This window comes from Lissotriton vulgaris, chromosome 5 (assembly GCF_964263255.1).
Source record: "Lissotriton vulgaris chromosome 5, aLisVul1.2, whole genome shotgun sequence".
Classification (NCBI taxonomy): domain Eukaryota; kingdom Metazoa; phylum Chordata; class Amphibia; order Caudata; family Salamandridae; genus Lissotriton; species Lissotriton vulgaris.
The window spans coordinates 330,370,315-330,398,247 of NC_141693.1; the positions used below are offsets into that span (position 1 = coordinate 330,370,315).

Consider the following 27,933-nt stretch of genomic DNA (forward strand, 5'->3'; position numbering starts at 1 on the left):
CAGCAAATCACAAAGGAGTTGTTGAACAGGAGCAATGCCTTGAGGGGGAGGAGAGACTGCACAATGCAGATCACAAAAATTCTGAGAGGAAAAACAACTTGTAGAGTCCAGGCCCAACACTAGATGGCAGGAGTATGCATTGCATGTGAATCTGCAGCACTACACGCTATGAATAGATGTTTAAAGGATAAGTAACAGACCTTATGGTGATTTGGGATATGGAGGACACCATGTCCAATTTAGAGGAGATCAACAATTTCATGTAAAAGCTCTGAACTAGTCTCTGAGTGAAGTGGGTGTACATCGTACTAGTGGACAGTCGGCAGCTCCTTGAATCAATTCAGCAATCTACAAGACATGACTACATAGAGACTGGGGCATTTTCCCAAATATCCATTGCCAAAAGGTCCAATACAAATTTGTTAAGTCAAATATACAGCAGTGGCACTCCTCCTACTCAGAGCTCAAGTCTCTACTCCGAATTGGGTGCGAGTCCAGAAAAGCTCCTCCTTCGCTTCCCAAACATTTGCAATCAGCACAGGCCTGTCGGTTATTTGCTTACGTCCATCTTCCCCAGTCCTTGTGAACTCACCTTACTAGCTGTGACGCCCCTGCCCCCACAAGAGCCTGGCCCATTCGGGCTGCCGTCCGGAAAATCTCCTCCTTCGCTTCCCAAACAGTTGCAATTGGCACAGGCCTGTTTGTTATTTGACTATGTCCATCTTCACCAGTCCTTCTGAACTCACCTTACTAGCTGTGACTCCCCTGCCCCCACAAGAGCCTGGCCTACTGGCTAATGCCTGCTCCATGTTTAACTCACCGGCTGTGCTTCCATGCATTCCTCACGTCCTTTAATTTGTTGTTTCTCATATTCTCGATTGACAAAATGAATAGGTACTCGTAGGTATCCACACATTTGCGCAGCTGCAAGTAATAAGATTTTTTTTTTTAAACGCACATGTGAGGGAAAACAAGCCAAAGAATTACAATCAATCTAGCTTTTCAAAAAGATGCAGCTCTGCTACTCACCTCCTCGATCAAAGTCTGTTTTACTTGCAAGCCCTTCTTTGTTGTTTTAGTTAAGGACACTAAAAGAAAAAAAAGAAAGGGTTTGGGGTAAAAGGAAGTTTTAAATGCAGTCTATGCACATCAGCTGTTTATTCAGTGCAGGAACATAGGTTAACAAGCATTTACAATGCAATGGTTTCGCCTTTGGAAAAGTTTGAGCTATTGGCGTTGTAAATGTTAAAATTTGTAATAATGATTTGGTTCTGAATACAGATAAATAAATGTCATTGTCATTTACATTGTCATTAGCTTAATCTTTCGCAACTGTGAGACCTATTGTACCCTACGGACGAGCTCAGCAGACAGCAATTACTACTACACACACACCCAGAGCCACACACACACACACACACACACACACACACACACACACACACACAGGGACGTCCTGGATCTTTTGTATCCCCATGATAGTGAGACATCTGGCAGCCTGGGCATGACCCCGCAAGTCTGATATTCCTCTCAGTTCAGGTGTCACGGTAACTAAATTCCTGACCCTGGAAACGTGGTGGGGGTGGTATTTCTAATCCCAGCGTTGCCACTGCACTACAAAATGTGTGTTCTGGGCAAATTCATTTAGTTCAATATGGCTGAAATTGAAAATATGTAGGTTTATGTAGCTCGGTCCCCAATACTCCATTGCATCATAAGCCACATCAAATAAACAGTTTTGTGTCAGCGCTATTTAGATATGTCACTTGTGCTAGCCAAATAATAGAAACAGATTTGCGTTTGTAGTATGTGTGTTGTTTGTGGCAATGTATGTTGGCGGCAGTGGTGTAGCAAGGACTTTGTGGGCCCTATTGCTAGCAAAGAAAATGCCCCCCTTTTCTTTGGTTGGGCAATAAAAGACAGCGTAAATGGGATGCCGTTGATTCATAAACTTTGAGCCCCGGTGCCACTTAACCTGCTGCACTACTGATAGCTTAGCTCCTGGTTTGCGGTATTTACATTTTTCAGCAGTATATTTCTCTGTGCTTAATGCTGGCATCTCGTTGCACCATGTGTTGTGTTTTGGTTTGCTGAAGGAAGGCTTAAATACATACAATTTAACAACAACGTCAAATACCGCTGCCATCTTTACTACGTTCAAATACTGCTGACACACACACGTGCCTAAATGGGCCGCTCAATACCCCCAACAACTTGACATACCACCAAAACAAACCTGCTTCTAACGTTGAGAATAAATACAGGTTTGCTGTAAAGTGCTTTGGCGCTTAGAAATAGGCCCACGTTTTATTAAATATCATAAAAGAGATTGTGCAGAAGAAAAGGCTGTGTGAATTTTCAAATGGCCAGATAATGCAAATCTGTCTGCATTGATTTGTTTGCTCCTTCGCTGGTTTGCGAGTATTCGAGAAATCGCGCACGCAGCCAGTGCTGGGAAAGCCAGATAATGGAAACATAGCTGGGATGTAATAAGCCCCGCTGGGAATTACCTGAGATAGAGGGCACGGTTGCACTTACTCGGAACATGCTCCTGCTGTAAAAAATGCTCCAACCTGGCATCCGTACAGGCATCTGTCGTTTGCTCTAATGCCAGTTCATGGTATACATACACACACCTGCTTCCGTGCACAAAGGGATACAGAGCGCTTGACAGGTCTGTGTTAGCAGGGTTCGCCATGCCAGTTCTTTATGCAAAAACCCCTAATGCTTCCCGTCAAGCCACTAGAAGTGATACAATCAGCCCAGGCCCCGTTAACCCATCAGTGTCCACCTGTGATAAAGATGGCCATTTGTTTTCTTAAAGCCCACTTAATGTCTGCTTAACTCAATTTGTCAGGAAATGTAGAAAAATTTCCTCACAACCTGAACTTTGGTAGTGGTTCAAAGTCAAAAGGCCAGGTCTGGTCTTATTCAGATGCTGTAATAAACAACCTTCACGTCGAATTCTCCCCCAAAGTAGATTCTGTTTGCCTGATAATGTCATTACCTGAAGTAGAACAAAACCATGTTTATTTGCTGTTTTATTATCTCAGGAACTTTTGCATATTAAGAGCTTGTGTGGCTTGCTTATGTGATTACAATGATACAGTCTGGAATCCAGCCCGCCTCTTTGCTTTGGATAATAACCCAGAAAAGCGAGATTATGCCGATTATTATTTTCCAGAATCGTTGTGAAAATATAAAATTTAAAGTGTGCATTACCTGTATAACTTTACAAACCGCTTTTGTTTCCAGAGGCACATGCCCAGGTAATAGATAGAATCATAGATAGATAGATAGACAATAGATAGGATAGATAGCAAGGGTACTATTAAGCAGCAGAAGAACTGCATGCTAGGAGTTAATTAATACTCCTAGATAACCTTTAAAGCAGATTTGATAACACATGGAAATATTTTTAAGATGCAAAGAAATATCATCGATGGAAAGGGGTTTGATTTCAGACAAAGGCATTTTGTTCTGCTTGGCACCGTAAGAAAAATGTATGCGTTATGCTAACGCAAATACAAATATCATCTATTCAGCGATAACCAGAACTGGTGTATTATATTGCTTAGCTGTATTTTCAGATTGGTTTATGGCTGTCCTAGTTCCCTGCACATTTTGAAAATGACACGTTTTTCATTCCTTTTAGAGATGCTCTTTTCACAGAACGACCCTTTTATGAGATGCATTACATTTCACATTTTATTATTCCAAGGGAATATATCCAGGTAAAGTTTACAATGGAAGTGGCGCCTGTATGCAAATAACGTGCAGCATATTTCAGTATGTTTCGATGGAATTGTGTCAAAAAAATTAATGTCAGCTCCGCGCAGCCTATGCCAGGCCTACTGTGCCCATTAAAGGATGCTGCGGAGAAATGAAGACGTCAAACCCGGAGTCTCTGGGGCAATCCTGAGACAGGACAAGTGCGGGAAGGCAGTCTGTGACAGGAAGGATGCATGCTAACATATTTATGATTTATTTAAGTGCTGCACAGACTCAATGTTGTGTGACTGACATGCCAAGCACCGGCGGGTTATGATGCAGATCATATAGCAGCGCAGTCATCATTTGCATGAAGAAGAGTTTCCTGAAGGTAGGTGTGTCTAGGGGCTGGAGGGGGACGGGGCGGGGTGGATGGGAGAGAGGGGGCCACTGGGGTCGAAGAGTAAGCTTGTCAAGCCGCCTGTTCCTTTGGGGCTGGTGTTGTCTAAAGACACCAAACAGTTTAGGTTGCCAAATCAAAAGCACATTGGAAGAGACATGATCGAAATATGACTTTGTAAGGTGTGCCAAGGTACAATATTCAAGAAAAGAAGAGACGTCTTAAAGTAAGTTCCAATAAAGATTTATTCTGGCACATCAACTTATCACGGGACTGCATCTGTCTTCAGTGAAGTATAACTAGTTCAACTGTTAGTGCTTCAGCAAAGAACAGTACCACACGCGATGCACCTTCAAACATAAACAGGTTTGGAGGTACGCATGCCGGTGGCATAGAACACATAGAGAAGCGATCCAGAATGCAGAATGTGAACAGGACAATAAACAAGGAGGAAAGACTAACGTTACAAAAAGAGAGCCCTCTAGAGACTTGAAGTAGTGTGGAGCCTCTAGGCAGAAATCGCCTAGGCGTTCTCTTGTGATGCCTTAGTGTAGATTTTCAAGTACAACTCCTTTTGTTTAATATTCACATTTTGTGTTGGCTATGATCTAAAACACGTTTAGCTTGTGAAGGTACTTGGAAGTTAAACCCACAAACTGCCAGGGTTATTGGGAAGTTGCAAGGGCTAGTGGGAATTGACAGCATGTACCCTTTGCCACTCAATGACTTTACAAGAGTTGACCTGCTGTTTCACCTGCTCCGTGACATGCCGGTGCAGGGAACTCCCCGGACAGGGCTCCGCCTCTCACCCTACCTGCTTCTCACCAGCCGGGAGCACCGCAGCATCCGCCGGTGAGGCCCGTGTGCCGTGCCCCGCCTCCTGCTCCGCTTTCAGGCTACGTTGCAGATGCAGGATCCGGTAGCGGAGCTTCTCAGCGTCCCGGGCTGCTGGCCGCTTCTTCCTGCCGCGTCAGGCGACCGATCTCCCCGGTCAGCAGGCGGATCGCCTCCTCCTGCGCGGCCATGTGGGCTGCCATGTCCAGGGAGGCCTCCAGAGCAGCAGCCGGGAGCCCGGCCGGAGACGAGGGAGGCGGGGATCTGCTGTGGGAGGGGAGGCGGGGATCTGCTGTGGGAGGGGAGAGGGAGGCGGGGAGAGCGGAGGCCGTGTTACATCGGCATCGGGACCGGCTGCGGCTCGGGAGGCGGGGATCTGCTGTGAGAGGGGAGGCGGGGATCTGCTGTGGGAGGGGAGAGGGAGGCGGGGAGAGCGGAGGCCGTGTTACATCGGCATCGGGACCGGCTGCGGCTCGGGAGGCGGGAAACATGTTTCAAATAAACAGATCTCAGCAGGTGACAGAGCATTCACCGTTTCAGGCAAAATAAACAAGCACAAGCACCTACGAGCACACGGACAGCGTGAGGGGGGGCGGGGAGTCACACGGACAGCGGGAGGCGGGGCGGGAACGGCCAGCACTCACCTGGACCTGGACTTCCTCTGGCGGAGATCGGCCGCACAATGACCAAACGAAACGGACTAAAAAAAAAAAAATAAACCCCGCCCACGGCCTTGATGACGATGCGAAAAGGGTGGAGAGGGAAAAAATGCAGGAACACCCACGAATCTGGTCCGGCCATGACGGACAGATCTCTGTTCCAATGGCTAGCCTCCATTTATGGAGCTAGCCAATGGAACAGAGGGCGGGACTAAGCCCCACACTGTAGGGACATTAGATTTTTCCTTGGCGGAGCTAGGAGCTCCAGCCCCAGGCGAAACCTAAAAAGGCAAAAGAAGAAGACCTGCTTATTGGAACATCTGAAGTCAGAGGGTAGAATAGCATAGGGCTACACGGACCAAACTGTGGTGTTTCAGGTGATTAGTCACTGGTGTCATGAAGTTTCCGACAACGGCCATGCAAGCTGCCGAATACACCCTTTCGTACTGTCCATCAAGGGTGGTGATGGCAAGCAGTCAAAGAATTCTCAGGGAGGTAGTGTGAGCTCAAAAGTGCAGAACTTAGCAATCAAACAACCGACAATTACGCATTAACCAGCCCAGTGCTTAGTAAAAAGGAAGTACTTTAATAAGAGCAAAATGTACTCTACTGCATGGGGCTATATAGAGTTATGATTCCAACTTTAATCCTGAGGTGTTTACATCAATTGTCTTCAAACTTTCCAAATGCCACTACATGTAAAACAAACAAATCCCTCACCCCCAATGAATAATACATTTCCCCACAATTATTCTATAAAAGTGGCAGCTCTGGACATATTTGGGTTGGTTCTCATTCAAATGTCACTTTTTGCTTGTTGTTCAGCTAAAGCTTTTTGTGAGGTTGATGGCTCTCGCAGCAGGTAACAATGGTGCTCGCTAAAAGCAGGAGCATCCAAAACAAGGGCACTATGGTTGAGATATCTGCACCTGGCTGACTACTTCCCTGCAGCAGTAATCAGGAACAGATAAAGGGACGGACCCTGTCTAGAAACTTCCATATATTGAACAACAAAAACTGTAGTTGCAACTCTCACCCCTACAAGCCACCAAATGGCAGTGTTCGGGAAGAACTCAACAGTAGCCCCTTGTTAACGAAATTGTCATGGAATTTCTAAAGATAGCCTTGTCTACACCTTCTCTACATCCATACACCTTGTCTATATCCACCACCCTTCAACCACAGGAACAGTCACAGTTTTCACTGTGTGAGGAAGCTATACCACCCCCCATTATGTGACACGCTAAAAAAAGGGCCATCAAAATGGATCCTACTAGCCCCAGTACTCAGACCACATCGAGTCCTACTACTTCATGTGCTACACACTGACTTCTCAAACCCGAACAAGACATGCACATAGAATGTCAGGGCATGATTCTAGGGTTCACATAACAGTGGAACTTTACATGAGAGGAGGAAGTATTCTCCTTTTCCTGACACTAGGAAAAGGATCTAGTCACATCACCGATACATAAAAACTCAGTCCACTGCTATCACAGCATGATTGGCCCAGGGCATGGACAGTAGTCCTCCATCCAACTATACGGGCACGCTTGTGCTCCCATCCAGGTCACAAAACAGGCTTTAGACCTCCCACTATTACCAGAGACAGGCCTAGTCCTCAGGGCACACAGTACATTAGCTTGATGCCAGGGCCTAATAAAAGTTCAGGATACCAGTTTCACATACAGCCAGGCACTCGAGGAAGGGTAACAAGCCCATTTTGTATGCTGAGTACATTCCCTTTTCCCATCACAACAAAGGGGCAGAAGAGATTAGTGCGGACGCCACTTCCTAACTGAGCGCATTGCCTGGAGGCGCTTACCTCGTTGGGAGTATATCCTGAGCTGCAAAACGGACCTCGCCGCACCCGCTACGCGGGTGCCTCTTCGCCGCCACACCCGCTACGCGGGTGCCTCTTCGCCGCCACACCAGAGGGGCTGAACTTGTAATCACTGCTGGGAGTGGAACTGAGCAGGACCTGGGCTGAGGGCTGCAGCAGGGCTGCGAGCGTAGCAGGGACTCCATTTCCCAGGAGTCCCTACGAGACCGAGTGACACCTTCCGGTCCGCTCTCCCTGTTGGCCCGCCCACCACCCACTGGAGGGCTTCTTAAACTCCTGTCTTCCCTGTATCATCGGGACGCCACTTCCTAACTGAGCGCATTGCCTGGAGGCGCTTACCTCGTTGGGAGTATATCCTGAGCTGAAAACGGACCTCGCCGCCACACCAGAGGGGCTGAACTTGTAATCACTGCTGGGAGTGGAACTGAGCAGGACCTGGGCTGAGGGCTGCAGCAGGGCTGCAAGCGTAGCAGGGACTCCATTTCCCAGGAGTCCCTGCGAGACCGAGTGACACCTTCCGGTCCGCTCTCCCTGTTGGCCCGCCCACCGCCCAGAACGCCCACTATATCAAGGAACTGTTCTCCCGCAACGCGGGACGCAGCTCGGGGCGAAGACCGGGCCGTTTGAGGCCGTTCGAGGTCTGAGAGGTCTGGGCTGGGCCATCCCCCTTGGTTGGTTTGTTGATTATTGCGATATATTCCACTTGTGCCACATCGTCCATTCTTACACCCACTATGTGTACACGGGGTAGTCGCAGCAAAACTGCCAAGGGACTTAATAAGCCCAATGGAACCCTAGATGATTTCCTCACAAAGACCAATCTGGCCATTGATGTGGAAATCAGTAAAATGCAACTTAGGGTTTCCTTAGAATTAGAAGCTGCGCGAAAACTTTCCCTGAACTTAGCTTCCTCCAAAAAATCATCCTTGGGGAACCTTGCCTTAGCTCTAACCCCTGAGCGTACATCAGGCCCCCGTCCATTGTTAACGCTGGCAGATATCCACCATGCTCCAACCACATCCCTACCTGAGCCCCTTTTGAATCCAACACTACCACCTCTAAAGCCCTTGGAGGAGCCCGTACCCTTTACCCCCGTGGCCGGTATAGGCTTCCCCACCAAACCCGACTTGTCTAACCTAGCAGTAAATTCTAAAAAAGTTGCCTTACAAAAGAGGAAATGCCTTGCCAGATCCACTTATGCTCGCAAAAAGGCAAAAATTGCAAGATCCCAGTTTTTTAATAGTAGACGACCATTGGGCGCACATGGGGTAGGGGGAGAAACATCTAAAATTAACACCGCCACTCTGGGCAAGGATAACGACACTGATCCAGGCAGTGTTGTGCTAGATCCCACTACGGGTACCTCTCCAGATAAGATCAAGGAACGGCCAATAGAGGGTGGGTTGAGTGTGTTGGAGAGGGATAGGAGGGGGGGATGAAGAATTTCTCAAAACCGTTTGGGACACATTAAAACAGCTACTTACTCCCCTGGAACTTAAGACTTTCTTGAATAGAAAACAATCTACTAGAAATGGATAAGACTATAGTCACATTGGCTAGCCTTAGTCTTAAACAGATGGAAGCTAGGTTTTCCCAGGGTGAGGGTTGTACCCCTCAGGCTCAGGAGGCAGAATCCCCGGCCTTGCCCCCCCCACCCAAAACCTAAACCCATACCCAAACCCCGTACCAAAGTTGGTAACCTCGTTGCTACTAATCCAAGACCTACCGCCCCCAGCGTCCGTCCCCCTCAGAGTGTAGCACCATTAAAACCAAGGCCCCAAGCTGTCTCGCACCAGCCTAACCAGTCGGCAACCAAGAAATCACTCCCTCAGCAACCCAGTCGATCAAATTTTCGCGGTGGGTATATTGACTTGCCACCTGAGGCTGGGCCTTATGTCATAGTATTAGCTGGTGTGCCCGCCCTTGGCCCGCAAACCCAAGAGAACCATTGGTCCTTAAAAAATAAGGTCATCTACTGGCTTAATACAAATAGACAGCTCCCTAATCATCAAAGGAGTCTGGTATTAATGGTGCGCAGAGTACCATGGGTAGGTCCCACACGCAAGTCCATTGCTGGCGATTGTATAGTAGTGTCTTTCGCAGACCCCCATACAGCTCAGCATCTCTGTTCATGGGCCTCACGTGATGTTGACCCCTCGATTGTTGTTAGACCCCTCACCTTTTTCTATCCTCCTCGACAGCAGTTTGAGATGGAGGGATCCTGGTCAACAGTCCAAAAACCTAGACAGAAAGGACGAAGGGATGGCTGGCAAAACCAAAATAACTGGTGGCAAGGGGCTCCTACTACTAACATGTTTGGTTGTTTGGATGAGGTTGACTGACTTGGGGGGATTGATGCCTCAATACACTTTATGGAACCAATTCCCCCTCAAGCGATTGCCCCTCACACTTCCCCAGTATCCTGTATGGATTGTTCAACCTCACGTAAAGGTCCTAGCACAACCCTGAATCATGTTAATACTCCTACTTTGACCGGGTCAGGGGCTCTGGGTTTATCAGAGACTATTCCACTCAACAGCTCGGTAAATGCAATTAAAGTGGCCTCATGGAATATAGCAGGATTGAGGGGTCGCCTGGATAACGACGATTGGGTAGACTTCATTGTCACATATGATATCGTCGTTTTTCAGGAAACTTGGTCAATCGTTCCCCTATTTAGGGTAGGCTACCTGAACTATCATAAACCAGCCACACAGGGCCCCAGGGGTAGGGCTTCGGGAGGTCTTACAGTATGGATTAGAAACTCCCTGGGTTTCCGTGTTAAGGAAATCTTGGTGGAGAATGCTGACCTCCTTTGTATTACCCTGAGTAAGGATAACTGCAAGGACAGTTTTAATCAACATCTATGCCCGTGGTTGTCAGGGTGGGAGGAAGCAACCTATCCTTAATGACCTTGAACATCTCCTGAACAAGTACAAAGGTGATCATCTTGTCGTAGTGGCAGGTGATCTGAATTGCTCATTCGAACCCATCCTTAGTCTGGCTGAAGATGTGGGGATTGATGAGGATACTGCCTGGAATATCCCCCCGCTAGCTATAAGTAAGGGTGTCAGGGGCACGGAGGCTGCCCTCCACTGGCTGGAACTCTGCCTGGAGTGGGGGCTTCGGGCAGTGAATGGCCGCACCCCGTCGGACAAGCTAGGGAAACCAACCTTTGACAATGGGATTAGTGCAAGTCGCATTGACTATATATTGGTCAATATAGAATCCTGGTCACATGTGATGGATATGGTAGTAGAGACCAGGCCAGAGAGTGATCATAACCCCCTCTCTTTGGGGCTCAGGGTTCCTGGACTGGGTGCTCTCCAAATAGAAACAGCCTGTATAACACCTGATTTAGTCCTGTGTGACAATAGAAGACGGGTCAAATGGACTAGGGTCATAGCTGACCCAGAGCTTATTTGTAAAATAGAGGAATTGGTCCTAGACACAAGGAACAGGATGACTCTATTATCCCCCTATGGCGGAGCCGATTCCCCTACCATTGATCTTCATGAGAAATGTTTTGCGGCTCTCAAAAATCTTCTTACTAGGCCATCTAAAAATAAGAAAGACAAACCACGCAAAAGATGGTACAATAAGAACTGCAGAGAAGCCCACAGCAAACTAATAGCAGCTGTTAAAACCAGGATAACCCCTGATATCAGGAAAGCTAGGCAGTTTTATAAACACACCCTTTGGGCAGCTAAGAGAGACTGGGACGATTCTTACTGGTTAGATCTCCTTAACCCCTTCGACGCTGATGACGAGCTGGGCTCGTCATCGCGTAGCCTCCTCGCACGCTGATGAGCCCAGCTCGTCACGCAAAGTGCGTTTTTAAAAAACCCAGCGTGCGAGCGGAATTCCGCTAGCGCGCATGCGGTTAAAGCCTGTGAGTCGTCTAACCAAGTAAAATTCTGGGAGATAGTTAGATGGGGCAGGGACTCAGACTCCCAAATCCCCGTAAACCATGTTTCAGCTCTGGATTGGGTGGAATTCTTTTCCGCCCAATTTAAAGATACAAACGTCGAACAGGAACTGGCAACCGAGCCCACAGTAAGGATAATACCAACATCTCATGGGGATAGGCTCACATTTTCTACTTCAGACACGGTACATGCCCTAGGTTCTGTCCAGTCTGGTAAAGCTCCAGGTTTAGATGCCATACCAGCGGACCTTTTTAAATTGAACCTTGACTTATGGGTCCCATATATTACAACACTAGCAAATTCTATTGCAGCAGGGGCAAGGGTACCCCAATCCTGGAAAGGTGCTGAGATACTTCCAGTACATAAGAAAGGGGATCGATCATTACCTAGCAACTATCGCCCCATAAGCCTGATCGACTCTATTCAAAAAATTGTATCAAGAATGGCCCTAGCAAGAATTCAGGGGTGGATTGAGCAGAATAATATACTCTCCCCAATGCAGGCAGGGTTTAGATCAGGCACCAGCACCTTAGATCAGGTGTTCCGACTTACCATTCTGTATTGGAAGGTGGTCTTCTTGGGCGGTGGGGTTATCTATGCCGCCTTCGTTGATCTTAGGTCGGCTTTCGACTTAGTTCCTAGGGCAAAACTATGGGAAGCCCTCAGACTTATGGGTCTCCCCCTTGAACTCCTGGAACTAGTCAGGCGCTTACACAAGGATAATTTTGCCCAGGTAAGGTGGGGGAGACGGGGTCAGGTGACCAACGGCTTTCCTGTCCAACGAGGGGTGCGCCAGGGCTGCGTGTTGGCCCCCACCCTGTTTCTCCTGTTCATCAACCAGGTAGTTGCATTTTTTACTAATACACAAACTGACGCACCTACCCTGGGTGGATCAAAATATCCTATGTTAATATTCGCCGACGACACCCTGCTCCTTTCTAAAACCCGGAGCGGGTTACAGGCAGCCCTGAATAGGTTTGTAAATTTATGGTTTTTAACAAAAACAAACCAATTAAAAGCTTGGTTACCCTGAACGGTGCCCAAATTGAACAGGTCAAGGTCATGACATTTGGGCGTGACCCTTGATCATCAATTTAGTTGGAACCCCAGTTGGAGGCTCTAAAACTTAAATTTGTTCGTCTTACGGGATGTTTACTACAGGAACAAAAAAAATCCCTGACCAAACGCATTATACCAGCGGTAAAAATTTATGAGGCAAGGCTAATGCTGCTACCCTGTATGGAGCGGACATATGGGGTTATAAGCAGTGTTCCCTCTAACCCGCGCGGCTGGGCGCCCGCGCAGCTTTAAGGCACCGAGCGCGCAGTGCCTCTTGTGAAGCGCGCACACGTTCTGGCCGCCGCCCGCTTTCAAAACGCGACCGGCGAAAAACGGCAATTTACTGGTTGCCTGAGGCCTTACAAATGCCCTCATTCAGTCCACAGCCTCTCTCTATTCAGAAAAGCCACGCATCAATTCCAAAAGCATTACGTGTGCTTTACACGTCATGCTTTTGGACTTGCTGCATTTCTTTTTTAAATAGAGCGCAGCTGGGTGCTGATTGCAGGCCGTTGTGAAAGTATTGCTGTTAAATGCAGCACTCTCATGTGCTGCATTTAACAGCAATACTTTCACAACGGCCTGCAATCAGCACCCAGCTGCGCTCTATTTAAAAAAGAAATGAGAGTGCTGCATTTAACAGCAATACTTTCACAACGGCCTGCAATCAGCACCCAGCTGCGCTCTATTTAAAAAAGAAATGCAGCAAGTCCAAAAGCATGACGTGTAAAGCACACGTAATGCTTTTGGAATTGATGCGTGGCTTTTCTGAATAGAGAGAGGCTGCGGACTGATTGAGGGCATTTGTAAAGTAGGGGGGCACTTGAGGGCAGCAAGGCCCGGTTCACCGGCCTGGAGCATCGGGGAGAGAGGGGCTGAGGACCCCCGGTACCGCAGCTGTGTTGACAGTGGCGGTTGGTGGGGTTTGTGAGAGGGGGGGCAGGCATGCAGGAAAATAGGAGACATGGATCTCATGCAGGGAAATTAAGGGATGCAAAGTAGCAAGAACAGAGCTAGTGCTCTAGCTTGTACACCTGTCTCATCCAGCCATGCTTCTCTTTTTCCGTGTATCTCACTGTCCCTGCCGCTTTCTTTTGTACCTATTGCTGCTTAGTACCTCTCTGCTGTAACTGGCACCGGTCCCTACCTCTCATTACCCCGTGCCTGTGGCCGTTTACCTCTCCTTTTCTGCTGAAAATCTGAGCAATATACACACTATGCACGGATTGTTCTCGTCCCGAATTTGAATTCAGCGCTGAAAACGAAGTAGCAGGCACGGCCACTTGGCGCTGTGTAATATCTCTGGCTACTTCATTTTCAACACAGTGCCAGGTGTTGCCACGCAGTTGAATGCCCTTTGCAAAAGTTGACAGGCCCGCTTTAAGTTGTTCATTGCTGCATTTGCGTGTTCAACTGGTCCAAACGAAGTGAGACCTTTGCCCAGCCTGGCTGAGAAACAGAAAGGTGAAAGGGGGAACAAAACCCTTTGAGCCGTATGGGTGTTGCGCGCCTGCTCCTAATTTTCTCATTATCCCTCCTCTATACCCCCAGTGCACCTTCTCTGGGCCAAACGCGCTGCTCGAAAATAATAAAATTATATTTTGAATTTAAACCATGTTTATTGGCTTTTCCGTTTCGGTTCTTGTGCTGCTTTCGGACAGAGTAGGAAACCCCGGGAACCACTCTGACCTAGGCAAGGAGATGGTTCCATTGACCCAGCAGGGGAGAGAGACAGGGGTAAGACTGATTGCACCGCCTCACTGGTTTCAGTCCACGCCCGGGCTCAGCACCACTCAGCACACTACAATGGACCACATCGAGGACACGACTCTGATTGGGAAACGGTAACCGCAGGCAGTGGGACGCATAATCACACACACATACACAACATACAAAATTCAGTGAATAAGAAATGTATTCAATTTCACACACGCATACACACAAACACATCCATTCACAACAACACTCTCCACCAAACATTCATGCATACACGCACGCACGCACCAAAACACTTTAAAAGAAAAGAAAAACACACACACACTCTTACCTTGCTGCCGGCTCCGGTCCGCGCCACCTCTGGGATCTGCTCTGCTCCCCTCACGTCACGTCACAGGCTCACAGCCCCTCTAGGCCAATCCTGGCGCCAGTTGGGGCACAGGCCTTCTCGCCCGCAGCACGCCCATTAGGAGGCAGAAGGGCTCCTAATGGGCATGCGCAACCAAGCAAAAACACAAATGCGCATGAGTGGACACGGTGCGAAAATTCGCCCTCCGTCCCCACTCATGCGCACTTGTGGTGCTGCATGTCCCCTGGCCTGGTGACGTCTGACAAAGGACGGCAGACCGCCCACCCCCTTCATGGCAATCTGGCGTCATGCAGACAGTTGAGTCCTTCTTCTCCGAGCCCTCGGCGTCTTTGAACTGATTCACTTCAAAGACGGGCTGAGCGGGGAGGGAGGCAACGCCCCAACGCCCATAATGGACGGACCGCCACTGTGTGTTGAGGAGATGCATGGAGCAGTAATGCTACAGCCCCCACACACATAAACACACCCTACCGCTGGACGGGCTCCAGCTGCAGCCCAAACCCCCTTCTGACCACCCACACCCTTCCAAACTCAGGGACACAGGAGCAACCTCGTCACACCAACTGGAACACGCAGGAACAACCCCGCCCTACGGTGCCACCCGTCGTCACACCTGGGAACTGTTTGGATTGACACACAAAACAAAGTGAAACAAGGCATGATGTGTAGGAATCTGCAGCCTGCCATCAGACGTCGGCGAGCATCCAGTACGGTTACAACAAGCGTATAAATATGAAAGCCCACACATGAGACTTCGAGGAGTTTGCAGAGAAGGACAACCATTGCACAAGATCTAGGATGACTCCTGTCTAAATCTCCAAACAGGTCCAGCAATACATCGAACAACATGTGTACAGGACAGGTGATGCCAGGCCTTTCCTCGCACTTTGGAACGTGGCGCTTCAGCAACCATGAAGAAGTTAAAGAGACTTCTAGGCAGTACCAATTTACAAACCTAGCGTACACAGACAGGAGTGCAACATTTTAATCTATGCTAGATGAACACTTCTGAGTTCCCATGCTACCATTTTGTTTGCTGGAGGCTTTTCTCCAAAAGGGGATTGGGCATTGGGGAAGGCAAAATAACTCAGTTTTCTGCTGCAGCACACAAGCACCAAGCACATTTTCACATCATGACCAGCCCAAAGCGGTCCCAGACTGATAGAGCAGTTGCAAGTGTTGCACAGGCTATTGGTGCAGATGTATCTTCCAAAGCCCGCTCCGATGATTTTTATGAGACGTTTCAGGTCACAGAATGGCACTTTTAGAGTCTTCAGCAATGTCTCCTGTTGGGCCGCCATGTAGTGAAAGTTCCCATCATATTTTTGCCACTCCCGGTGTTCCTAAGAAGGGAGTTCGGGCCAGGATTGCTGACTGGCCACCTCGAAATAAGTAAATGCAAGCCGTAAGGCAGTCATTTGCAGAAATTTCTTTGTCATCCCCATGAAGGCTAAGAATCGTTCTGCCGTTAGACATGTTACCAAATTACATTGGCAGAGAAGCTGTCCTTTCAAATTGAATTACTATCGGCAGTTTCCCTTTATGTGAAACATTTTATTTGTACTGTATTGTTTTCTCTTGAAAAGTATTTCATCTCTTGGTATCAGAGTACTTAAGGAACATGTTTTATATTTATTTGTAAAAGACAGTATATCCCATTAACAAATTCTAGAGGCAAAGCTCATCATACTCAAAGATAGCGGTATTTGTCATACTCCAAGTAATTCTAGTAATTATTTTGAAAGAAGATGCAGCAGTTATTATCAAAAATGTAACAAAAGTAGTCCAGGGTGAAACTTTATTGAGACCAGCCAAAATGTCTGAAGTTTTTTCATCCAACATTGTGCAACATTTACTAAGGTTTTCAAAATGTTATATTATTCAAGTTTAGGTAAGTTATGCATGCAGGGAGAAATCACTTGCGCTGTGCTCGCTGGTCTCTCAGATAATTTTTTTATGCTAGTAAGCCCTCGAGTGAAAAAGTAATGAGAGATACTTAGGAGTATATTTATGAAGGGGTTTTGGGTCTTGTTTGCACCACTCAACATGGAGAAAAGAAATGCAGCAAGTTTTTATATAGTGCGAACTCAACCGAAAAAGTATTGCAGCGCTTTACATGATTTATTATTATATATTTTTTTGTCTGCATGGGGAGATTAATTTATTTGCCCAGAATCACAGGATTTTAGGCTGACCTGAGACTAAAAACCCATCTCCAAAATCGACAGCTCAAGCATTAAGCCACAACCCCAACCACAAGAGCGGAAGCATTTTCATTAATATATACAACTTGATTAAAAAAACAACTATTGATAAAGCCAATTGTCTTGGCCATGGCTCGAGACGGGGTACCACGCGGGTGGACGGCATCCCCCCACTTATTTTGCCGGGAGCTCGATAACTGGAGCAAATGGAGCCACACATTCACTCTTTGGCCTCTCTGGGGTGAGATCGGAGCCCATTCAGAACGCTGCTCACGCGCTGGCTTCTCTGATGCAATTGCATCCAAGGGGTGAGTGAGCGGAGGCAATGACAGAAGCAGCAAAATATCAGTAGGGTGGCACACTATATGATGCACTCATTTTTAGCTTAATTGCTTTGAAGCCACACCCTTAATTGCATTGGTTACGCCCCTTTGAAAGATCCCCGAGTATTTTCATCCCACTCAAAGCCCTGGTCTACAAGCGCGGTCAGGTTCTTGGCGCACATAGCCTTGGCTGCAGCGCACAGAGACCTTACTCTGCCGCACACAGAGGAAAATATTTAGAGGGAACATTGGTTATAAGGACTTGTCAGCATTAACCACAGCACAGAATAGGTTTTTGCGGAACCTGGTCGGGCTTCCACAATCATCACCAATAAAACCACTGCTCTTAGATCTAGGTTGTAGACCTCTGGACGAGATGGCGCAATTTCGTCTGGTGGCACTCTGGCGTCGCCTCTGGACGACCCCAGAGCTTAGCCTCTTCGCCCATGAATTGGTTGAGGTCAAATCATTGTGGGGTGCTCATAGAATTCCATGGCTCCGGGAAGTAAAACAAACATTGTATTCAATGGGCCTCTCTGAGCTGTGGTCACATCCTGAATGCTCTAGGTTTCCATCTAAACAAGAGTTTAAGGATCTTTTCTGGGCTACAAAAAAATCTACACTGGTCAATCATTCTTCGGACAATAGTTTAACGGGACTCTTTTTAACACATAAGGTAACACCGTCCCTTGAGCCCTACTGGGACTTGATCTGCAAAACCCTAGACCGTAAACTGTATCATCAGTTTCGGGTAGGTACATTGCCTATCAACTCCTTTACTGCAAGTGGGCGAAGAAAGCAAGTAATAAATGTTTTTTTTTGTCCCGACCAGGTAGAAAGCATTGGTCATCTGTTTTTTGCATGCCCAGCATATCGATCTCCTCGATTGAAATGGCTGAAACCTATATGTATAACCTTGAATTGTGGGGGACATCGTGAAGCCCTGTTGAAATTACGTGATATACGAACTGAAACGTCTGTGATCTGCGTAGCCAAATTTCTGGGGTGGGTGTGGCTGATCCGTACAATGAAATTGAAAACCCTTTTAAATTAATTGTCATAAAATGTTTGTATGTTGATTGTTGATACATTCTGTTTCTATAATTTGGGGGCATGTTTGAAGTAGCTTTTTAATATTATGTAATGTATGTCGTCTTTTATGAATTTTATTCGAAATAAAGACAAAATCAACTGAACTGATTAGTGCGGAGAGTTGGTTGAACAATGTACCAAACTAAGGTGGTTAACCAGTCTTAGTCCCTAGATTCAAGCATGTGGTGCCTGACTTGATTAAGAAAAACATGTTCTAAAAGTATTAATCAATAATGCTTGGAAGAAAGGGGGAGTCTCATCTATTTCAACAAAACAGTTAATGGTCAAATGTGTGCGAATAGTAGTCTTTCTTAATCAGACTGTATCATCAGACAAGTAGTCTTTAAATATTTGGTCAGCAATTTTTCAGTTATCAGTTTTAAAGAAATGTGGAACTCAAACTGGTTAAGGTTTTTTGAATGGTAATGTATCTTGGTATAGATACCCGAATAGGGTTTATGGTGGGCAGATTCACTAAATCCATCCTCTGAATGTGTTGGGTTTTATAAGCTACCAACAGGGCTAAATATTCCCTAGGAGGGGAGCAGTTTTGCTCATTAAAGGAACTACTTAAATTCGTTTTTGGGAACCTCATTTCTAGAAGACTGTCTCGATGAGAATATATGAAGTGGGGTGGTGGGGGGTGAGGTGCCGTTTACTTCGTATGAGCACTCAGATGTGTTGCACAAGGGGCAAAGATGTTGCTAGAGGACTACCCTAGTTCAAGAAAAGTGATTGTATAGTCCTGAGTATCTGTAGCCCCTTTAAGAATTGCTACAATTACAGTAGTCTGCTTTCCAATATTCATAAATAAGGACAATAAAAGACTTTCCAAGCACTACAACCCCAACCCACACTCATCCAACCACAGGCCAAAGTGCAAGCATTCTATCCTTTGCTCGTCTTAACTCTATTAAAAACTTAGGGAACTGTTGGTGGTCTCGGTATTTTTTGTCTGATCGGCTGGCGGGGACCCGGATTGGAACGCTATTTCAATATACTTAGGGGCTCTATTTGTGCTATCCCTCCCCACTTGCGGTTACAACTGATGTGTTCTTTTTGATCTTGTGGATGGGGTGGAGGTTTTATGCGGGCAGTGGAGTCCGGGACTCAGTGATTATGGCCCTCCTCCGGGGTTAGGTGTTTCATGGGAGTTTTAGATTAGGTTACTCTTTTCTTGCTCCCTATATCTTAGGTGTTATGGTACTTCTCTCTTTTTTCCTTCTCTTACTTTCTTCTTCTATATTTCGGGTTTATTGGGCGACAGACACACTGCTGGGGGGGGGGGGGGGGGGGGTAAGGCCGTAGCCTCTGCATGCGTGTAGGGTGGGGGTTGGGGGATGGGTTTTTAGTTTTCTTTCTGTTTCTATGGTGCCTTGTTTTTCTTCTCTATTTTATTTCTTCTTTTCTTTTCTACCTTGGGTCCGTGTCGATGTTGCTGGTGGGCGGGTGGCGGTAGACAATTGTTAGGATGTTGGCTCTGATACCCTTGCTGCACGCTTTATGGGCCGCCATGCCGCCTGGGGGGATTTGACATTTGGGTTGCTGGGCTATGTGTGACTCTGTCGCTACTGTCATATCACGCCTACATGGACCCTGCTTTCTTAGTTTATAATTTCTATTTTCAATTAAAACGGAACAGTTGGACTTTAATAGCTGCTACAGAAAACTTTTAAAATTAACCTTCAATGCTCCTGAGGCGTGGTAGCACGTGATTTACAGTGTAACTGCTGAATGCTCGCTTATTGATATTGGTGTGCTACTGCGTCGCCGTATTGCATGCGCTAGTGCCTAAACAGTATTCGTGGCCGGCCTGAGGGTTGTGGGCCCGTATTTGTACTTTTATGGATGCACAAATAAAGGTTTTCAAAAATTAAAAAAAAAAAAAAAACTTAGGGAACGCAATGGATGTCATGATAAATTCACCTCTCTGGTCATCAAGTTGTATGTGTATGTATTGCGATTTATATAGCGCACGTATCACCCAAAGGCATCAAGGCGCTTGCTTAGGGAACCCGTCCTGGTATTCCCCTGTGAGATACCCCGGCAAGGTATCCGCAAGGTGAAAGCCAGGCATCCCGCCGCGAGGGGCCGTTGTGGAGATTAAGCAAGCTATTGCCCAGAGTCGCAGAGTGTGAACCAGTGAATCGAGTAGGCACCGGAGCGAGAATTGTCGAGTCCATGGACATTTTAGGACTCAAGACCCCGCCGAGCCGGGAATTGAACCCTGGTCCCGGGCTGACCTCTGCTTCCAGGTCTGCCTCCTCTAACCAGTGAGCCACACTTCACTACAAGTTTGTCCCCAAAGCATTTCCTTCAAAGGCCAAACTGCAATTTAATCATCTTACAAGCAAGCACTTCTCTACAGCCAACATGCAAACCATCCCCAATTCATTTAATTCCCCGTCATGCACAGTTGTGGAACATGGTGAGCTAGTGTTAGGTGGAGACTCGGAATTGGCGTTAGCTCAAATCCTAAAGGCTTGCAAATCCTCCAGACTGACAGCTTATATACCGATATCAACGCATGCCTTTGGTTCCAGAGTGCTGCAATTATCAAAAACTTGAGTGGTTCATTAGGACACATTTTTTTAAAGTGGAAGAAGGACCCACAAAATTGAAGTACCAGACCGTAGTGAGTGACCGTGATGTCCAGCACTATAAGAGGTCAAAACAGTTTAGTGCCCCGGGAAAACAGGCCACGAAAAAGAATGCCCAGCACAGAAGGCTCACCTATGTAAAACGCAATTACGTTGGTAAAGTACATTGGAAAAAAGTAGACAGACTGACCGATAAAAGCTACCAGCACAAATTATGATGAAGCACTGAGATGCCACAGAGTCCTTCTAGATCACAGAAAAAGATCTCGAACAGGTCCAGAACAAAGAAACCTGAAGATAATTTGGATTCCTTTGTGTGACGAGCAATGGACATGAGAGAACAAGAAAACAGATTTGAAGTTGCGGCTCTCATCGACACTGAAGCCACAGTAAATATATTAGGCAACTAGTTCCAATCCTACTCCCTTAGCCAACTTACAGGATGTTCAAACATGGGCATGGTAGTCAGTTTCTATCCCCCACCTGCTGAAAGACGTCTCCATTGGACAAGTTGCTTTCAGCCAGGTAGAAAGAGAAGCAAAGGTCACTTAACCAATGTGGAATTAACTAAATGATACTTAGATCTACAGCTGGAGCATGTTTCACCTGTGTTCTGTTTTTGGGTACGACTTCATATCACCTTTGCCCCAACATGGTCAACTTTATTACACTGCTTCCATGTTTCAACTGAAGATTCAACACCCTTGTGCGGTGACTTTGGAGTTTTGATGGGCATATCATAGCCCGAATTTTCTCTACGCACATACATGGCGTTTGTGTACACCGAGTACAGTGTGGGGCAGGGTATTTTTAACGGGTATTATGGACTAGGGATTATCACCACTCATTTAACTCGTTCTCCGGGCTCAGAGGTGTGTCCATTGACTTCTAGGAAATTCGATTTGGAATCAACAATACTTTAAGCTTTGAAAAAGTCATCATACGATGAAACATATGTCGGGTGTATTCATCCTTGGCTTAGCTCATCTGTGGACTAAAATCCAGATTGTTCATTTTTGAAAATTAAAGTATTTGTAACCCGAGACACAGAAGGCTTCTTGTATTTGGACTTTGATTAATATTTAGTACAATTTCAATTCTACAGCTTGTTCGTGGACTATTGTTTGGACCTGTTGAGTTCACAGACCAAGATCTTAAAATCTTGTGGTGCTTTGAGACTTGACTGAATCTTCTTATGGAAACAAACTAACAAACCACTTTGCCTCCAAAATACAGATCCATCAGACTTCCAAAGTCACATGTAGCAGTGAGAATAAAGCAGTTTTGAAATATTTCATGAATGTGATCACAGGTTAAATATCCAAGGTAGTAGTAGTACTCCTTAGTAGTGCACACCTTGTCCAAGCCAAATTCGGTCATGGCCTTGTTCTATTGGTACATGCTCGGCAGCAACTGCTGAGGTGTTGCACACTGTTTTATTTCTGACTAGATGAGAGAATAATTCACAAACAGAAGTGCACAACCTACTCACTGATGAGAATAAAGCAGCCACATACTTTTTAGTGTGTCAGTGGAACACAGCTGAGATGCTAATCTGTAGAATAACTACTACTTCAATCATCTTCAAATTTCATACATCAAAGCCATTCTCACCAAGTTGTGGACTGCATGATGAATAAGAAACTAAAACTGCACATTTGACACCCACCATGCATCTGGCTGCTTTCCAACACTGAGGTTTCCCTTTCCATATCGGGAAACTGGTACAGCAAGAACCACAGAACTTGGGGGACATGGGGATTATTGAGAAAGACAGGGGGTCTCAACCACCGAGGTTTCCCAGATCATCATCAAAAGGTTTCACCACGTAAGAGTCTGCGGCCAGTCCAGCAACTTTAATAGAAGAGACTCACCTTGTAACAGGAGAAGTGTCACTTCTCAAGCAGAGGAACTCTAGTACTTTAGTTATGTGTTCTCGATAGCTGGGATAACAGACTAGAGGGGGGCAAGCCATTGAAAGCTTTAGTCGGATACCTGGCACAGCTCAATATAAGGCTAGCTTTCATCTGGCTTTTGCCTGCCATCCATGCTTTGACAAAATGCAACAAAAATAAAAGATAAAGCAGTAACCTTTGATGTAAAACAGGCAAGAGGAAGTGATACCCCCTTACTGGTTGAAGTGCATAACGTGGGACCAGAAAAATCTGGGACCAATCCTTGCTTAACCAAACAATGATCCTTGATATGTTATTTCACCAGGACCTTTTTTTTAGGTCTCGTCTGCAGGAACGCATGTGTTCACGCTTCTGGAATACTGTGTTTTACAAGGGGCTTGGAGCCTGCTCAAGTTTACTATTCATTGTCACTCTTATTTGTTGTCTCACAATTGCTTCACTTCCTTTTCTTTCATTTGGAGCATGGACCAACTACTAATTGTGTTATCTTGATTAGAGTCCTCAGCTGCTGCCACTGTGAATTAGGTACTATTTTGCTTCCCCCCACTTATCCTTGTATTGTTTCTTCTCTCCTGCACCCCACCTTCCTGTTGTCCGTGTTACTTCTTATAACCTACTATGTGCAACCTCATGTCTGTGTGACTTATTTCCTCTCACCCAGTTGCCTGGGCTTATTACTTCCCGCCCTCCCATTGTCCATGTTGCTTACTTCCCACCCATGTATTGTCTGTGTTGTTCCCATCTACTTTAAGAGGGGGGCGGGGGGAGCGCTACGATGCACCCAGCACTGGCCGCATCATAGCACTTTGTGGTATCGGTCCATCACCTAAGTCACTTGCATAGCCGAACATTACTGTTGTCAGGGTGGGAGCAGGACTGTTTTTAAGTTTCCTTGGTGACAAATCTGTTTTCCCTCCAAATTTCTCCTTTGCTCTGTGCTAAGACCTGTGTGTTAAAACAGTGCAACCCCAGCCACCATTTTGTGTTCACAAGCCAGTGAGGCCTCCCTGTCTCCCCCCCCCCCCTCCCCCGCAACAGGGATATTCTACATCAAAGGGTGCTTCTGTGAGCTGTTTAAACTGTATTTACTGGGGCCTGTGCACTTCGTTTTTTGGACAGCAGGGTGCGTAAAGTTTTATTCAAACAGTATTGTTACATTTCGAGTTACTGAAGCCTTTACCTGCAGAAGTGTGGATTGAGCCTGTCTGTCTCCTATGAGATTCTGAACAGGAGAAGCAGCTTCCAGCTCCCTGGCCAGTAAACCTTGTCTGAGGTCGCTGGGAACTTATATGGTCTGCTAGTGGTTGGCGCATGTGTACACCGATAGGTGGTTGTATCTGGTGTTTCTATTGGGTTAGAGTTAATGTCCTCATTGGTTGAGTGGGTATTTGAGGGTTCTGATTGGTTTCTGGGTCTGTGATTCAATCACTGTAGGGTTGGGGCTAGGGTTAGGATTTCTATTGGAAGTAGGGTCTAGGGCTTCCTATGTTATTGGTTGTTGGGAGTAGGGTGGGGCTAGGGTTAGACATTTAATTGGAAGTAGCTATTTAGGGCTTCTGGTGTGATTGGTTGTTGGACTAGTTGTGGGACTAAGAGTAGGGTTAGGCTTTCTATTGGAAGTAAATGTAAATGTAAATGTATTGGCATTTATATAGCGCACTACTTACCCGTAGGGTCCCAAGGCGCTTCGACCGCTGCGAAACCCTTCCTGGCTTCCCTGAGAGATGGTCCCTTAATGGGTATCTCCAGGGTGAGACCAGGCATCCCCGGCGGTCTGGTGGGGCCGTTAGTGAAGATGAGGCAAGCTAATGCCCAGAGTTGCCGAGTGTGATCGCTGATCAGAGTGGGCACCGAGGCGAGCGAATTATCGAGTCCGCTGACCCTGGTCCAGAAACCTGCCGCGCCGGGAATCGAACCCTGGTCCCGGGCCGTTCTCTGCTCTCGGGTCTGCCGCCTCTAACCAGTGAGCCACACTACTTCACTAAGGGACTAGGGCTACCTGTACCATTGGCTGCTTGGATTTAGGGCTAGGGCCTTTATTGGACGTAGAGATTAGGGTTTTTGAACTGATTGGGTGCTTGGACTAGGGCTAAGATTGGCAGTAAGGTCCTGGTCTCCTACTGGTTCTAGATTTTAGGGCTAGTGTTGTGATTGGATAGTGCTAGGGTGCCCATTGGCTGAAGGGGGTCACCTGATTACTAGGGCTATAAAAAAAGGCCAGGCTTAGGGCGTCTCAGCTAAGGGCGGAGAGGACAAAAGTAGTTGCCTGTTAAGGGCGGAGAGGACAAGGGTAGTTGCCTGTTTGAGCCCGTTAAGGGCGGAGAGGGCAAGGGTAGTTGCCTGTTTGAGCCTGTTAAGGGCAGAGAGGACAAGGGTAGTTGCCTGTTTGAGCCTGTTAAGGGCGGAGAGGACAAGGGTAGTTGCCTGTTTGAGCCTGTTCAAGACTGGTCAGGACTAGGGCCAGAAATGCTGCCCCGTTTCTCTTTTAGCAATACCCAAAACTCCTTTTTACTCATCCAAAAGCCTCCTCCTATTGCTAAGACAAAAAAAATCTTTCACTCTTATCCCTCCACTATCCTTGTCAATCGAAATTAATAGACTAACATGTTCACTTCTCAAATTCCATATTAAACTATACTAATATACTACCCAAATAACTGAATAACATATCCGCTACTCAAATTACTTCATATTATTTTTTACTCTACTAATTTTATACAGTAATCCTTTATCGTTTATGGGTTCCGGAGTGGCGTGCTACTCGCCAGAAAAGCGATTCAACGCCCATTAGGGGTGACAACTGCTATATGAATGTAAATCTTTCTTCCCCTTTTATCCCTCCGCTATCCTTCTCACTCCAAGTAACTGACTAATATCCACCACTGAAATTACTTCATTACCTCATTTCACCATATTAATTCACCACTAATCCTTTGTAGGCTTCCTGAATAGCGTGCGTCAACAAGCGCTACATAAATACAAACCTTTGTCCTCCTCTATCCTTCTGCTATCATTCCAAATAACTGACTAACCTATCCACCACTTAAAATGTACTTGCATGTTTCACTATACTAATTCAACACTAATTCTCTACGGGTCCCGGAGTAGCGTACTCGCCGAAAAAGTGCTTTGACGCCTTGTCACGGGTAGTAAGCGCTATATAAATGCAATTACAATACAGTGGGCAGTTATGTCAAAACAGGCCATGTGGATAAAATCGTGTGTACACGTGGCTTAAATCATAATCTTTTACACTAGGACTGAAAAGACTTACAGTTTGAATAATAAAAATACAAACCACAAAGAACATTTAATCACTGCCCACATCTTTAATTAGAGCGCTACCCAGATTAGTGTGGTGTACAACTGTTCAAGAGCTCAGCAACGAAGATTGGGCTGCGTATTACACTAGAAGGTCGAATGACTGGTGCTCATAGTTTTTGAGGCAGCGGTATCAATGAGGGTTCTATGGTCGCGTGTGGTGGTGGGTTACGTGTATGGTTTTCAAGGATTTGCAATGTGGAGACAAGAAATAGGGACGAGGTGAGCAGCTACTGGGGGAACTGTTAGCATGGACGGGCGGAGTGAGATGTGCTACGAGGTAGAACGTATTGGAGTAACTCACCTTTTTTGTCCCGCTTTGACTTTGGCATAGTGCGACTCTGGGGCCTGCAGCAAGGCAAGGAAAACTTAGATCACCTCTTCTGACTGTCAGCAAAGTTCTCACAGCTCCAGATCACACTGAAGCAAAACACACACGCTGCCACCGGGATTAGGACCCCGTACGCAAGGGAAGCCGGGAAATCATAGTTGCCTCGACAGCGCCTGTAAGCAGACCGCTGAACACTGCCGAAGGAACTAGAGCGTGATCGCGCGCACATGTAGGAAATAGAGACCTCCTGTGGGCGCCATGTTGCTGGTCCTTTGCCATCACAGTTTATCATATGGTGGAGTTTATTCAGGGCTCAAGTCGTAAACAAGCCTTTGCAATGCTATAGGTGACAGTTTGAGCTATTGGCGTTGCAAATGAAAAAGTTTGTTAGATAATTTTTTTGTGAAAAAATATCCCAGCTGCAATCTTTTAATAATTCCATTAAGGGTGCAGTACATTGTGTGGCTAATAGAGGTCCCTTTAAAATTTCATAGGAACACCCAGGACACGAGTCGGGGGGTCCACGCGGGTGGACGGCATCCTCCCACTTCTTTTACAGGGTGGATGACGTCCACCATGCCAAGAAGTTGGGCCCCACTTAAAAAAGATGCTGAATTCCTCCCGGTGTAATTTCCAAACACCGTGACACATTTAACAGCGCCTGCACGTTGTTGTCTGCGTTCGATCAACAACAACGTGCCGGCGGGGACAGGCTCTCTTATTTCTGTCTCCTGCTGGCCCTTAACAAAGGCCGAGTCGCAGGGGTTATCAGGCCTCCTTTTGTTAGAGTTTCCTGGCTGGCAGCAGTCTAAAGCCTCACACCTGATGCAAATGCAGCAGAGGGGAAACAAAGGCTCGCTCCTTGTTAGCACTTCCGACATACTTAAGAAAGGCAGCTTTTCACTTTGTTCAGGCTCTGTTTAGGAGATATGCATGCACTGTTGAATGTCAGATGTGTTGGTCTTTTCCCGTATTTGCACAAACTAAATAGCATATATATACACGCTTACTACCCTTGAGGAGGGGTTGTAATAATTTAAATATCACTATTTCTTTTAAAGCACTATGGCTATAGAAAGCATAACGCTGACCAAAGGTAACATTGTTTTATGTGTAGCGTACAAAAGTGTGAATCTTCTGCCTAAATCAGGAGGGTTTACAAGTATACTCGAAAGGTGCTCAGCCGCCATTATTAAAGATTAAGCGTGCGGCACACTGTGCTGATTAGCTATTGATGAAGATGAAATGCAGCATGACGCACTTCAGAAAAAAGCATTTAATATTTATAAAATGTAGTTGTGTGAGCCATGAGAAATAAATCGGCAAGTGGCTGCCATTTGTAAAGATTAAATAAATGGCATGCTGTGCTGCTTAGAAAAACACAGAGATACTATGTACTCCGGCCATGGAGTTGTGCCTGCAACAGCATTAAGAAAATAGTGCTCACCAACGGTAAATAAAACAAGCATTGGAAATGCAATAGGTCTTGGATTTATTTGAGTTAGAGCAAATGGCATTGTAAATGGCAATGTCTTTTCACCATGTGTTATGGAGTGTATGCATGTGGTGTGTAGTGGAATTATATGGATTGGATTGGAATTGTAAAAACCACAGTTGATGGACAG

General features: G+C 46.4%; 1 protein-coding gene across 1 annotated transcript in view; it reads right to left on the bottom strand.

The window, feature by feature from the left end:
- LOC147710832 (mRNA turnover protein 4 homolog) overlaps positions 1-26,473 on the bottom strand; it is a 50,373-nt gene extending 23,900 nt beyond the window's left edge. The window contains exons 1-3 of the mRNA XM_086921576.1: positions 26,282-26,473; positions 1,030-1,088; positions 821-924 (exon numbers count right to left, since the gene is read on the bottom strand). Of these exons, the coding sequence (XP_086777702.1) occupies positions 821-924; positions 1,030-1,088; positions 26,282-26,309 (191 nt within the window). The 5' untranslated portion in view covers positions 26,310-26,473. The remainder of the gene's footprint in view (positions 1-820; positions 925-1,029; positions 1,089-26,281) is intronic.
- Between the last annotated feature and the right edge of the window lie 1,460 nt (positions 26,474-27,933).